Below are 14,659 nucleotides of genomic sequence, written 5' to 3' on the forward strand. Positions count from 1 at the left end.
ATTTCCCAGGCAGGGTCCTTTTCTGTTGTTAGTTGCACAAAACGTTTAAAAATAACACTAGGCTGGTGAAGCAGGCTGTCCTAATGCCTTTGGAAAGTAGAGAAAGTGACCCCTGCCCAAGTCCAGACGATGGAATTTTTGGTTTGAACATAACAGTATGATAGCTCAGAGTCATACTGACACCTTAGGATGTCAAGTGACAACACAGGCCCAAAGAAGGGAGCAGAACGTGTGGAGACGCCTGCCCTGCAAGTGAGGGTCTGAACAAATCCTGCAGAACTGCAGCTCCACTGCTGAGGCCCGGGAAGGCAGGACATCCTAGGCTCTCAGGAATTCTAACACAGCTTTCTTCATCTTCACAAAGGGAGGTGGCTCTGGACTTGAAGCATGCATCCTAATTGCACAATGGAGAGTTGCTTAGCTGTTCTTTCTTACATCTAGGGGGGAAAATTTCATCTTTGCCATTTGATACTGAACCTCCAACCCCAGAAGCATGAAAATAGCCACACATGTTAAAAAATACTGCTGTTTAATTTTCTAGTCATGTACTTTAAAAAGCCAATACAATTAAGACTTTTAAGTTATCTTTTCAGATCTGCCCCTGAAATCACCGACAAGCAGCTACGGCAGCACATAGGCCATGTTCCCATGGTGGACACATATGAAGGACATTGAGTATCCGGAAATGAAAACAAGCCTGTGTAGCCGACAGCCAACCTTTGCCCTTACAGTCTTAACATGAGGATTACACAACATGGAAAAAAGAAACGCAAGAGGCCTGCCTTTTTCTCCTTTTTTGCCTTTGCCCTTCCAACCTTTACTTTTCTGCACAAGTGGCCCATTTTCTCTGTAGGCTGCCCATCAGGAAACATTGTTTTCTTGGCATCTACAGGCCCTGACATACACAAAGGACTCTGTAACGTACAACGGTCACTGGTACAACGTGAGTGAGCTTGTAGGTATGCGGAGCACGTAGCAATCACTGAATTATATTAGAGACATTTTATTGAAAATGCGAAAATAGGAAATGTATTATAGCCTAAAATAAATTACATAACATATACAGCATATATTTATATCTTTAAAATATTTGTTTTGTTTAGGTTCTTTCAGTCTAGTTATTTTGACTAAATCAGGAATTTAGTGAACTGTATCCATAATTTTTTTTAAAGGAAAAAACCCGCTTTCCAAAACTTAGAAAAATATACTGCACTAAATGGAGTTCCAATGCATTGTTTCAGGGGTATCACACAGTGACTCTGATACTTGTTTATAAAATGTCTTGCTTTATGGTGTGGAAGGGAGTACCATAGTACACTCAGTTACCTGTCCCCAGAGCTGTGACTAAGAACGGCAGAAACAGGTAACACACCTACATCAGAAGTCACGAGACAGGAACCTGGCATTAGACTTAAAGCTCTGCTCACTGTGGAAACAAAATGGACAGTTAGGACACTCCACTTCTCTCGCTCTAGCGCCCTCTTCAGGGAAGGCGAGTGAAAAGCAAGCCTTCAGGGAAAGTCATGCGGAAGGATGCTGACATTTGGAGTGGTGCTTCTGGGACAACTCTGCAAAGTCAGCTCGTGTATATACACTGCGGGTTGTGGCAACTCAGCGAGATGCTGATGATCAAGTCAGTTTGTGACTGATCTGATTTCTACAGGAGATTACATTTCCATTCCTTCGGCCCGGTATGACCTCCGCCCCCCAGCTCTTCCTCTGGGAGCAGGGGGCTTCTGGGCTGCAGCCTGTGGCCCACTGGTGTGTGTGGTTGAGAGTTCATGACTCCAAAGTGGGAGGGGGTGTGGTGGGCACCAGGTCACATCTCTGTTACAGCCACAGGATTGGGGAGCAAGTCAAAAGAGGCTGAGCTGTGACCTGTTGATTCTTAAATGGCAAACATGGACAGGAAAAGAGTCTGGCCCAAGAGGCAATGGCACAGCCCAAGTCCTTTGGTTCTAAAGTGGAGATTGTCCAAGGGAGTAGAAACGTCGACCAGGAGGTGGCTCTGTCTTTTGGGTTTTTATGGAGCAGGGGCATGAAGTCAGCGATTCTGTGTTGACAAAGTGACAGTAAAGACCTTTCTCTAGGTCCCCACATCTATGAGCATACCCAGTATGCTAGAGAATTTATATGAAACCTTTAAATCAAGGCCTCTTTCATTACCAAAAGTAAAAATTAAAAATCAGAAAACAGCTCGACGGGAGGAGGAGGAATGAGATGATGCTGTTGTCGTGACTGTCCCTGCAGTGCCCCTGGGCCTGTGCTCATTCATTTTCCTCCCTCATTTCAACGATGTCTGTCACCTCCTCTGCTGGAGGCATGTCGGTCATTGCGGAGTCTTCCCCCTCGGTGCCTGACTCATTCTCCATCTTCTTTTTCTAGAGGAAAGAAGACACATGAGAGTGGGGATGTGGCCAGGACATCCACAGCAGTACCGCGAGGAGGGCTTAAGGGGTGAGGCAGCCTGGTCCAGGACGAATCTAGTCAATGTATTCCTTGCACTGTGGCTGTTCACGTACCTGATGTGTGTCTGGTACACAGTGCTAGGTACTCTCGGGGACCCTGTCCCTCATATCCTTGCTGTCATTCTTTGGGGTGTAGCCTTAGACGATAGCTCCCTACAGCCTTTCAAATGGAGGCTTTGCTTCTCCCACGTCCTTTATGTTCTAGACTCGTCCTCCCATCTGTCATTGGTCGGTGTCCCCTGTGACAGCTCTGGGTTCACTCTGTCCTGCCCATTGTGCACCCTAATTCCTGGTGGCCTCACTGCATGCTGTTTTGTCCTTGCAGAAAGTACCTTCTTAGCAGTCAGTCGCTACTCTGTCCTTCCTGACTCCATGCAGACCTTGTGTCCTCAGCGCTCTGAGCAACAGATCAGAGTGAGAAAACTGGCTTCCCCCTGGCCTCTTCCAGCACTTTCTTCTCAGAACCCAGCTCTCATCACTGCTCTGCCCATGCCACTCCTGTGGCTCGGCCTTCTGTGTCCTCTACCCTCCCTTTGGTTTGAATGGGACGCTCAGTGATTACAACCACATTCTATCTTGCTTTCTTTGAGTCCTAGTTGCCAGATAAAACCCTGACCTCAGACAGGCTCCAATCTCCCAATCTCAGCTGGGAATGCCAATGTGGCTGGAGGCCTATAAGAAGTCCTGTGCTGCGGTGCCCACTGTAGGGAGCTGCCCTCTGTGGCAGGGCCTTCCCAGACCTTCTCTCTCTACTCTCCTAGCGAGCTCAGGCTTTCACAGGCCCTTCTCTGTCTTCCGGTCTTCATCATGGCTGTCTGTCAGGGGCAACTTAGTTTTTTACTTAACTGACCCAAGCAAAAGCAACCAGAAGAGCTCCCATGACTGCCCCCCCCAATTTAGTGGGGATCCCATCTCAGCTGCCCACCCCTTCGGTGTGCATTTGGCTGATGGGCGCTGCTGTCCTTTCTCCCACTAGGATCCCATTTCATTGGGTCAGTCCCCAAAGCAAGTACTTCACTGACTTCACCCAATCTTAAGTGGTTTTCTGAAATTCACGTTTATAGCCCTCTCCTCTCCAGAGCAAAACAGCTCCTAAGAGTTGTCTGTACACAGAATCTTCAACGCTCTTTTTGCTTCCTTGGGCTCTCCTTGCCAGCTTTGTTGCTTCCTCTGTAACCCCAGCCTGAAAGCATAGATATGCTGGGATCATGTCTTGGGCTCCCTTCATCTCTGTCTATATCCACTCCCTGGTTAATCTCATCTAGGTGCAGAACATGCAGTTGGAATACCCCGCCTTCAGGTCAGACTAACTCTCTGCTCTCAGGCTGAAAGTTTATTACCAGAGTAGGTGTGGTGTGGAAGGGGTGAGGTAGCCCAGCAGGATTAGAACACAGGATTAGAACAGACTTCCTGAACTAGAGAAATATTTGTGAAGGCAGAGAGAGGTCCTAATGACCCCAAAGCTGTAACCATAGTTTCTCACCTGTTTCCGGTAGACGTAGCACGCTGCAATGGCAACCATGGTAGATTCTCCCACAAACCCTGCTAGAAGGGAGCCCACACCTAGTGTGGCTCCATGTACCCTGGAAATGAGAACACAAGGAATGACATAAACAAGTTGGTGACAAACTCAATGGATATTGCTTAAAACCAGGAATATGACAGACCAGTGAGGTCCAGAACAATGGTATCCTTCATCACTGGGCTCAGGACAGGACCTAACATCCACCCACCTTTGCAGTAGACCTGTGTGACTCAGGGCTGAGCCGTCCGGCTCCTGTTCCATTGGTACCACAGCCCTAGTGACCAGCCTGTGTCCCCCTTACTAAAGATCAGGAGTTGTGAGGGCAGGGCCTTTCTCCCTCTCTCTGGTTTACGCGTTCCTCACCATAGGAAGTGTGTCCAGGCTAGTGTGGCTCTCTAGTGTCACTGGTGCGGGCAGACAAGCGTGTCCTGGATCTCTAGCTCTAACATGCTGGGGGATTTCAGTTATGCAGATGTTAATCCTCTAGACAGAACGCTTCAGTGGCAAAGGATTCTCAGACAGATGCCAAGAACACATACCCCAGGTAAGGCAGGACCACGAGGCTGGTGATGAGGACGATGATCCGCAGGACGGAGCTGGGCGCCAGGACGAAGGTTTTCTTCAGTGTCATCAGCCATCCAGTGAGATGGGCCCTCACGGTCACTGCCAAGGAAGAGGACTTGTCAGGGGTGTGGCCTGCTTCCACCCTGCTTCATCCCACCCTCTGCTGTGGGCCCAGGATAGCAACTCTTAGAAACCAATGGCTAGTGCGAACTCCCAGCCTAGCTGCGGGGACTTGGGGCTGGTCCTCTGTCTTCCTGTGGTCGCCGATCTCTAACTTTGAAGCCTAGCTGGGATCTTCTGGCCTTCTCAGTCCTGTGTCTAGGTGGCCAGCTGTAGGTAGCTGCCTTGCTCCACTGGGATCACCGCTGTTGTGGTGGCCCAGCTAGTCCTAGGATGGCCTTGCGTACTCCTGCTGCTCTCCCTGCAGATTAGCTCTGACCACCCTCCTCTAGCAGGGAAAGCTCCAGGAAAAGAGGCAGTGCTTATGCTGGCTGAGCAGAAGAGCTGGGACCAGAAGCTGCCACCTTTCTGTTGTCTGAGAGCAGAGGGGATGGGAACAGTGAAACGAAGATGACCTTGTCCCCATCTCTCCCTGGGCCTTCTTGGGCCAACCCTGACCACCCCATCCATAGCTGTTTTCCTTCCTCCCTCTGGTCATGGTGCCACCGCTCATCCAATCTGTTGCTACTGCACAACAATTGCACCCATTTCCCGCGCCTACTCTTGGGCATCCAGACTGAATGTAAAGGAAGAAGTGGTGGCAGCCCATGCACAGACGTGCAGCTGTGCAGAGCACAGGCCTTTGCAGTGGTTGGTAAGAAGCACCCTGACCCATTCTGGGAAATGCCAGTAAAGTCTCCTGATACGCTTTTACTGTTGCTTACTGTTGTTGGGTAACACTTGCTTTCAGGACTGGTCTGTCTGATGAAGAACCTGTCATGTTATTTTTATTTTTCCCTCTCGTAGTGCTGAGGGCTGAACCCAGGGACTCAACATGCTAGGCAAGTATTCTACCACTAAACTTCATTCCCAACTCCGTTGTCTTCTTGGTCTAACAGTGTATTCTGCCTTCCCCAGGGGTAACTGAACTATAGATGAGGCTCATTTTCTTCTCTAGGACAAAGATAGCCTTGTCTTCTTTTCTCAATGTCTCTTTCTTTCTTAGTTCATCTTCAGGTTTTAGCAAGTAAGCTCACTCTATTTTTGTTTTTCCATTTAACTCTGAAAATTATCCCACTATAAAACTGACTTTCTGGTGCGCGTTCTATGTACTGTAATTCATGCACAGATTTGAGGAACCCCAGTCAAGGGAGAGGACAGGTTGGCTGTTTCCCACAAATTCCACCCACTGCCCCCTTGGTTCTACTTCCTTCAACTGTATTTGGATCTCAGAAAAAGTAAGCTGTGCTGTCTGATGTGTTCATAGGATATCCGGCTGGCTTGTGGCTTCGCCTCTCTCCAGCACAGAGTGAAGTACTTACACTGTTGCTGGGGACATGATTCCCCTGGGCAGGAGCATGAGCAGGAAGTGCTCATCCTCTGCTCCTTACCTGGTACTGGGAAGAAGGAGAAGATGCGCAGAGGAATGACGCAGAGCTCGGCAAAGGCGAAGTCCACCCCAATGATGTCTATCAGAATCTTCTCAGAGACGTTGGGGGTCCAGAACATTATGAAACAGAGCTGGGGGGTGGAACAGGACAACACGGAGCAACGTCATGAGGAAAAGGCGTGTACAGCGAAATGAAAAGGTCAGGTGCGACATGGTCCCCAAGTGTTCTGGAAGGTGGTGAACATGGTCAGTGGGCATCTAGTTGGCACCCTATGCTTACAGCGACACATTCCTGCCTTGTTCTCACCTGCCAGCAGGGGGCGCTGGTCCATTTGCTGCACTTGCCCCATAGAGATGGCCAGTGTGGCACTTCCACTATAGGTGACACCTGAATGGGTGACTGGACAAGGAAAGGAACTTGCACTGAGGCTCAGCCAGGATCTTTCATGGCCTTTGGATGGTATCTGTCATACTGACATGTAAAGTCATTTGTAGCCTGCCTTCTGTTAATGTTACGAGGGTAAGGGAAGTAGCAACCACCACAAAATCTGCAACTTTGGGAAAGCAGATGGGCAAGTATGAAAGTTCAGCAGAAGCCGGGCGGTGGTGGCGCATGCCTTTAATCCCAGCACTCGGGAGGCAGAGGCAGGCGGATCTCTGTGAGTTCGAGACCAGCCTGGTCTACAGAGCTAGTTCCAGGACAGGCTCCAAAACCACAGAGAAACCCTGTCTCGAAAAACCAAAAAAAAAAAAAAAAAAGAAAGTTCATGGTCCACGGGAGGCTGGCTAACATCAGCTGTAAGCAGTTACACACTGCCCGTCTGGATGGCTTGGGACTGTTAAGAGCAGATTCGTCTCTGGGTAAGGAGAAATGGTACTTCACATGGCTGAGGACACAGTTCTGGGGAGTCCACAAGAGAATATTTGCTGTGCTCTCTAGAAAACAGCATGCAAGCAACTCAGAAACAACACCTACGTGCAGGTCATGTCCTAGCCTGATAATTGGAGCAGGTGTTTCAGAAAACAAGACTTGGGAGCTCACTCTGCAAGGGGTGTTTTAGGAAGTGTTACCCTACTGAGTTCACCTTTCCCCTAGTGTAGCGTTAATTCTGAACTTGCTCCCCAGTTGACCATGACATGCTGTGTTCTTCAAATATTTGCAGAGGCCAGTGACATTGACTTTTCCAAACCAGAGTGGGAACCTAACAACCTACTGACAATGGCATGGTTTGTGCCCCAGGGAAGCTACAGGGTTAGATTTTCTGCCGCAGAGTTTGCTGTCAATGTCGCCTCATTAGGAAGTAGCCTTCCAAACAGAACAGCCCAACTTGTGCCCAGATCTTGGGTTCTATGTTTACTGGTCAACCAAAGGACCCAGAGCTCCTTAGGGAAATGACCCAATCTAGGACTAGAGCTGGGGGTGTGCGAGACTATCACCATCAGGAAGATCTGTAGTGCCAGGAAGCAACAAAGTGCCCAGAAAGCAAGGCAACAGGACATGGCAAGTGGGCATCAGAGCCACTGGAGTTCCCAACAGCCAAGATAGGAATATGAGCAACACAATAAAACAGCTTTGATAATAACCCCAGGCATAAAACCAGCATCCAAAAGGCCACACCGATAGAGATGAAAGGAGAGAAAAGGGACAGAATACACCTTCCAGGCCATTCCTGTGGGCTGACAAAGGACAAATGTCACTGCAGACAGGGAGAGCGCTGCCAAACATCATACTGGGTCACCTGATCAAAGTCAAGGTCAAGTATGGTTAATAGGATTTGAGAAGCTGGTGTTCCCCACTGGCATTTCAATTCAGAACACACAAAGCCACTGTGGGGGAAGGGAGAGGTATGTCCATGGTTGGGTGTCCTGAGCCCTCTGCTCTACAGCTCACATTGCACACTGATCTGGTTTTTGAGTTTCCTTAAGCTGATGGTTCCACAGGTAAGGAATTCACCAAGTTTTCTCCATGGCCTAACAACTGGAACTAGCAGCCAATGAGAAATTCTGATCTCCTGAAATTAGGAAAAAAGAAAAATGCACACAGCTGTGCTGAATTAAATACCTGGTCCAGGGCATCATTGTTATTTAGAACATTTACTAGAAAGAACAGATGTGCAATTGGGTTGAAATCCCCCACTGGGGCCAGTGTTTAAAGATACAGAGCAGGAGTTCAGTTCAGGAGGTGTTAGCAATAACTGGTACTGAGTCCTGGCTGCCCGGAGTGAATTCCAGCCACTGTTTCTGAGTATTCTGTTTCCAGGCAAGAATGCCCCAACATCTTCATCTTCTGGATGGGATGGTACCCATCCCATCCCTTCCAGGATGCCCTTGAGCACCAACATTCTTAGAGGACCTGTGTGCTGAGTTGGGGACTGGGCCACACTAGGTTTAACCCCGGAAGGAAATGAATGCCAGCTTCCTTCAATGAGAAAGTTTAGCTGTGGTCACTGCACTTCTGTGGGGCTTGATTGACTTGATTCATAACTGTCTGCTTCTACTGTCCAAGAAACTTCCTGGGAGTCCAGAAACATCATCTAGATATGGTGAGATCAGGACTGATTTCATTTCCCTGTTTGTATTTGCCCACAGTTTACACAAGGAATAATGAAGAGAAAAGATAGTAGAATTTGGCTAGGCAGATAAGGGGAAAAAAACCCTCTAAAGAAAAGTGCCCAGTTTCTTTCTTAGCCTCCTTGCTGGAGCCCAGAGATGCCAGGAAAGGAATATCTAAGCCAAAAATGTCTCTGATTCTGTCATGGACAGAGGTTTGAGAAGGCAGTAAGGGGTCTGTTCCCTTAGCACTAAAGCACACCAAGGCTGTGACAAGGCGTGAGGAATGGGACTGACCAGCTCCTCCCTCCCCTCTGTCAGTGAAGCCTTATTAGGCCACAGCTGTGTGGCTAAGGGCCCTCCCCTCCCCGGGGTCCTCCTGCACAGCGCTTCTGCTGCCGCCTTTTCCTCCTTTAAGCCCCTTAAAGTAAATGTTCTTCCAGAAATCACCCCACTGTGGCCTGGGAATTTCATTGCTCAAATTCACAGGACAAGAAGCCAAGGTGGGGGACTGGAGAGATGGCTCAGAGGTTAAGAGCACTGCCTGCTCTTCCAAAGGTCCTGAGTTCAATTCCCAGCAACCACATGGTGGCTCACAACCATCTGTAATGAGGTCTGGTGCCCTCTTCTGGCCTTCAGGCATACACACAGACAGAATGTTGTATACATAATAAATAAATAAATATTTAAAAAAAAAAAAAAAAAAAGAAGCCAAGGTGGCATCGGTGGCCACTGAGCTTCCAGGATCCTCACCCCTCAAACTATACACAACACAAGCAAAGAGACACGCACTCAAGTTCAGAGACACGTTGGTATCCCCCCACCCAATCAGAAAGTTTTAAATAAAACCCTGTTTCTATCTTTGCAGGAAAATGGGTCTTCATGTATATTTTGTCAGGGACATGAGAGGTCATATTTGGGAGCGGTGAGAGACTCAAAAGGAAGCTGAGGGTTCAGCTTCAACAGCCAGTGTCTTGTGCACACATCTCAGTTCTGGAGGAGAAAGCCATGCGGTCTTGTCAGGTAGTGGCAAGTAATGCTTAGTAACGGTAGTGTGCGAAAGTAACCAGAACGACCAACTTGTGGCAATCAGCACTGCTGAGTGACAGGGAGCAAGGCTAGTGACAGCCACATCCTACAGAACTGCTAAGCCACCCACTAAAGGGTGACTTCACGAAAAGACCACAAGAGACAGCACTTGAAAAGGACAGTAGGAGAAGGCACTCCATTGGGAAAGAGAGGACGTAAGTGGGAAAACCCTCGGAGGAAGATGACCCACAACAGGTACAGTGTGGAGAGGTAAGACTTATGTGAGGTCAGGCTGGCAAAAGGCCGCCCTGCTGAATACAGTAGCCGGTTAGTACATAGTTAGTATATAGTATGAAGAAAACACCTTGGTTTTCTATGCTAGAGAACTAGAAAAAGCATATGGGAAGATGCTGATGTTGTACCTGACAGTCTCCATCTGGCCTGCTGCCAATCACAGCTATTACATATCTATCATGAATAAACGGTAAGGAATTTGATACTACCATTTCCTTTTTAAAGTGTATTCTGGTAAAAATACGCATCTCAGATATAGCTTTGTAAGTACCATTTGTCTTTTAGTAAGATAAAAAAAAAATCATTCCTCTGAGGTTTGATAAATTGGTCAAAACCACATATTTCCTGAGATCTAAGACGACCCCAAATTCTTGCTTAAGTCACAAAATCCTACTTGGAAGAAAGATGACATTTCAAACAGCAGGGGGTGCCATGCACCAAACACAGAGAGGGTACAGGGTGTCTACCATGTGCCTGCAGGCTACACAGGCTGCAGCTACAGAATGTTTGAGTCCAGTTCTTACCAGATCTGAAGGATGTCTAGAAAGCTCCAAACCCTAGCTTCCTCGTAGCTTTTCCTTGCCGACTTAAATAAACTCAGAATTTGAGGCTGAGGGAGAGGGGCATAGTGCATGCTGATTCATTTCAGCCAGAATACGGATGGGGGTGTGTGGTCCAACCACAGCAATGTACCTCACTGTGGCATCAGAGTAGATAGGGTAGTAATTTAGATTCCGTGTAGTTTATCACAACTAGGATGTTGTCTTAGGGGCTGGGGAGATGGGTCAGTGGACAGAGCTCCTGCTGTCCAAACCGGGGACCAGAGTTATATAACTGGCCCCCACCTGCAGAGCTGGGGATGCCTGCTGGCTACCTGGAATCTCAACACTTGGGAGGCAAAGACGGGGGATCTCTGGTTAAAGCTGTCTGACTAGACCAGCTAGAACTGGCTAGCTCCAGGCTCAGCAAGAGATACTGCCTCAAGAAGTAAAGGAACCTGCTGGGCAGCAATAATCAATGCTGGCTAGCACTCGGGAGGCAGAGGCAGGTGGATTTCTGTGAGTTTGAGGACAGCCTGGACTACAGAGTAAGTTCCAGGACAACCAGGGCTACATAATGAAACCCAATCTCAAAAAGTAAACAAACAAAAAACCTTTGGAGCTGGAGAGTTGACTTAACGGTTAAAAACAGTGGCTGCTCTTCCCGCGGAGCCAAGTTCAATTTCCAGCACCCACATGGTTGCTTGAAACCATCTGCAAGTTCAGTGCCAAGGGATCCAAAGCCCTCCTCTGTCCTTGAGGACACTGCAAGCATGTGGGCCCAGCCATACATTCAGGCAAACTAATACACATAATATTAAAATAAAATTATCTAAAAATAGAGAATAATCGAGCAAGACATTTAATGGCAAACTCCACACAAACACACATATACACACACACACATACATCTGCAGACACACAAACACATACACACAAACACACACATATCTGCAGACACACATACACAAACACATCTGCAGACACACATATCTGCAGACACACATACACACAAACACACATATCTGCAGACACATATACACACATATCTGCAGACACCTGTGCTTCCGCACATACAAACACACATAATACATAGACATCAAATCCAACAAATTTTGAGAAAAAGGAAAAAATGTTCAAAAAAATGGCACCTGTCCCATAGCAGCATAATATGCTTGGCCATCTGTCTTTCCATAAAACTGTGGATCTGCGCAGTCTGTCATACGCAGGGCTTAGGGGCCAGTTTTAATTGTTTAAATGTTTGAGTCTCCAGCAAATCAAGCTCCCATATCTACAAGGGGTGCTGAGTTAAAAAGCCAGAGCCTGCCAGCTTCCAGAGAGCAGCATGTAGGGAGGGAAACGGTTCTGTGAGAACAAACTCTGCCCGGTCACCTCAGGCCAAGAGCTGTCCATGCTATGTCATAGTCCCCATACAATTCTGGAACAGTGCTTCTGTCGAGTCTCCTCTCCAATGGGGATTCGGGCCCCTCTCTCTCTTTCCAGGATGCCCTACGGCAAGGGAAAGAGCCCCATCCTGTGCCTTGGTATGAGAAAGCTGCAACCTCTGTTCATTTACCTTCTGCCCCATTCCTTCCCCGTGCACAAGGGAGTCATTTTCTCCGGCGGGATAATGGGAACAATGAGGCAGCAGTCTCCACCTCATGGTGCGGGGGAGGGGCGGACGGCAGAAACAAAGGCTGACACAGGCAGCCTTTGTTCTAGACAAAGGGTCAGCATGGTACCAAGGCTGGGACAGGCCCCAGCATCGCCCAGGATGGCTGAGTGACAGCTGCCCAGGAGGGTGGTGGGTGTAGCCACAGAGAGGTGAGACTGGGTCATGAATAGGCACTCAGCTGCTAATCTGGACAAAGAGGCCACCAAAAGAAAACCACTGGCAGTGGATTTTAAGCTTCAATGACTTGGGTGTTGCCATTTCCTAGTTTATGAGGCCTCAGAAGAAACAAGCTTTACTAAATAGATGCTAGGAGGCATGAGGTGGTCCTGATGTGGCCAGCATCATATGGAAGACTCTACCTAATGAGCAAAAGCAGCTGACAAAATGGGGAGTCAGACAGCCCTTGAATTATGGCAAACAGCTCTGAGACACGAATCCTGAAGACATAAGATGCTGTGTTGATCCTGATCCCAGCTTCTGATGCCTAAACTGGGTGTTTTTTCCCCTGTGCTTCTGTATCTACCAGTGGTGTGTGACTCAGACATTCAGGCAGACATGAGGCGCAGGTGGCTGCCTGACTCTCCCAGGGAATCGGCCACCATGGATATCAGCATGTAGGTGACCTTGCTGCCTTGGAGGTAAATTGGGGGTGCAGAGGCAGAGCTCCTATGCCTTTGAATCCACAGAACCCCCCCCAGTACTAGACCACACCAATCAGCACTGGAGGCAATCCGTGACTCATGAAGAGGGATCCCGTGTCATAGGGAGAGCTGATAGTGCAGATTTTCAAGTTGCTCCTGTGGTTCTGTCTTTTCTCCCTGGGCACATCCCTCTGAAGCCTGAAATTCTAAAGCTTTTGGACTAAAATCTTCACAGTACCAAATGCCATCCTCCTCAGGTGCCTTCTGGCATCGAGGCTTGACAGGCCAACTAGCTATGGAATGAGTACAGGCTTGGAGGGGCCTCTAGTAGGTGCACGGCTGCCCTCTCCTCTCCAGAGGCTGCAATGTGTTCTCTATAAACTATTCAGGCCATGGCACCCTGCAGTAACAGTGCACACCAGACTGGGCACAGAACAGACTTAAAGTCAGAAAGGGCTCACACACAGCCTGAAGGGATCTGAAGGCCAGACAGGAAGGATGTGGAGCATTCTGGGATAATAACACTCAGAGGCTCAGATCATGCTGTCGGCTTGCAGAGAGACTCCCAAGTGACAGTGACTTCAGGAGATGTCAAGAGCTGGAGCCCACTAAGATCCCAAAGGAAGATTCCAGGAGGGGCCAGTTCTTGACTGCCAAAATAATACGGCTGCCTGGATCTTACCAGGCTTGGGCTTATTCCAGTGCCCCATGACTAATTAAGACCTGCGGTCTAAAAGTCAAAGGTGGCTTAGCCAGGTCGGAGGAAAACTGTCATGGGCTGATAGGTGAATAGGCTCTTGCACATCCTATTGCCATGTACACGGTCCTCAGGACAGTCCCCCATGGCATCCTGAACAACAAACTGTGAGAAACAGTCTGAATCTTTGATGGTTTATAGCATCAAATACTATAACATTTGTGTTTAGGACAGGAACTCAGTTATTTTAAAAACCTCATCTTATAAGACTTTTATGCAAATTTCTAATCCTCCTCACCTAGTACAACCTTTGTATATACAAATCCCACTGCTTCACTAGAGGAATTTGATGGCCTGGAGCAGGGACCCCTTTCCTATTCCTCCTTCATTGCCTGGGCACCAAGTCTTTCCAAACTAGCCGACTGAGTAAGACCCTGAGGCTGGACACCGCCCCCAGCCAATGGAGGAAGGGGCTCAGCCATCACCTGAGTCTGAATAAAAACCAGATGAACTTTTTGTCTTGGTGTGTGTGGGCTCTTCCTGCGCATACCCTCTTGACCAAGAGTAAAGTTTGCCTTGTCCAGACGTTGCTATTGAAGTGGTTGCTCCTCTGTGACCCTGAGCTTCATTTTTTCCAGTTCCTCTTTATCGTCAAGGGACACACCCTAGGACCCTTTGTGAATGCAAAACCGTATGTAGCACTAAATCCTATATACACCGATTTTCCTTGTGCCTATATACCTAACAAAGAGTTCAATTTATAAATAAAAAAGCTGGAGATTAACAACTAATAACACAGTATTATAGTATATCGTGACAATTCTCAAAGCATTCCACTGTACTGTGCTCAGCTCTCCTGTGACAATGTGGGATGATAGCGATGGGGTAAGATCAATGGAGGAGAATGACACAGGCCTTGTGACACAGTGCTAGGACAGCGCAAGAATGTGGCTTGACAAAAGCACTGCAGTGTGGCATGGAACACCGCTCTGTCAATGGCACTCACCTCCCACGTCAAATGACCACGACTAAGTGATCATCCAGTTTCTACAATCTAATACCAGAGGGATACAACTCAAACGGAGGGAAGATGTATTTTGACCACAGCTCCAGAGGTTTCAGTCTATC

General features: G+C 48.1%; 1 protein-coding gene across 1 annotated transcript in view; it reads right to left on the bottom strand.

Annotated features, from left to right (window-relative positions):
• Positions 1 to 510: 510 nt before the first annotated feature.
• The window catches only part of Ankh (ANKH inorganic pyrophosphate transport regulator), a 133,404-nt gene continuing 119,255 nt past the window's right edge, over positions 511 to 14,659 (bottom strand). The window contains exons 9-12 of the mRNA XM_075975818.1: positions 6,108 to 6,237; positions 4,533 to 4,656; positions 3,952 to 4,051; positions 511 to 2,381 (exon numbers count right to left, since the gene is read on the bottom strand). Of these exons, the coding sequence (XP_075831933.1) occupies positions 2,268 to 2,381; positions 3,952 to 4,051; positions 4,533 to 4,656; positions 6,108 to 6,237 (468 nt within the window). The 3' untranslated portion in view covers positions 511 to 2,267. The remainder of the gene's footprint in view (positions 2,382 to 3,951; positions 4,052 to 4,532; positions 4,657 to 6,107; positions 6,238 to 14,659) is intronic.

The sequence above is a fragment of the Microtus pennsylvanicus genome, chromosome 6 (genome assembly GCF_037038515.1).
Source record: "Microtus pennsylvanicus isolate mMicPen1 chromosome 6, mMicPen1.hap1, whole genome shotgun sequence".
NCBI classification, from domain to species: domain Eukaryota; kingdom Metazoa; phylum Chordata; class Mammalia; order Rodentia; family Cricetidae; genus Microtus; species Microtus pennsylvanicus.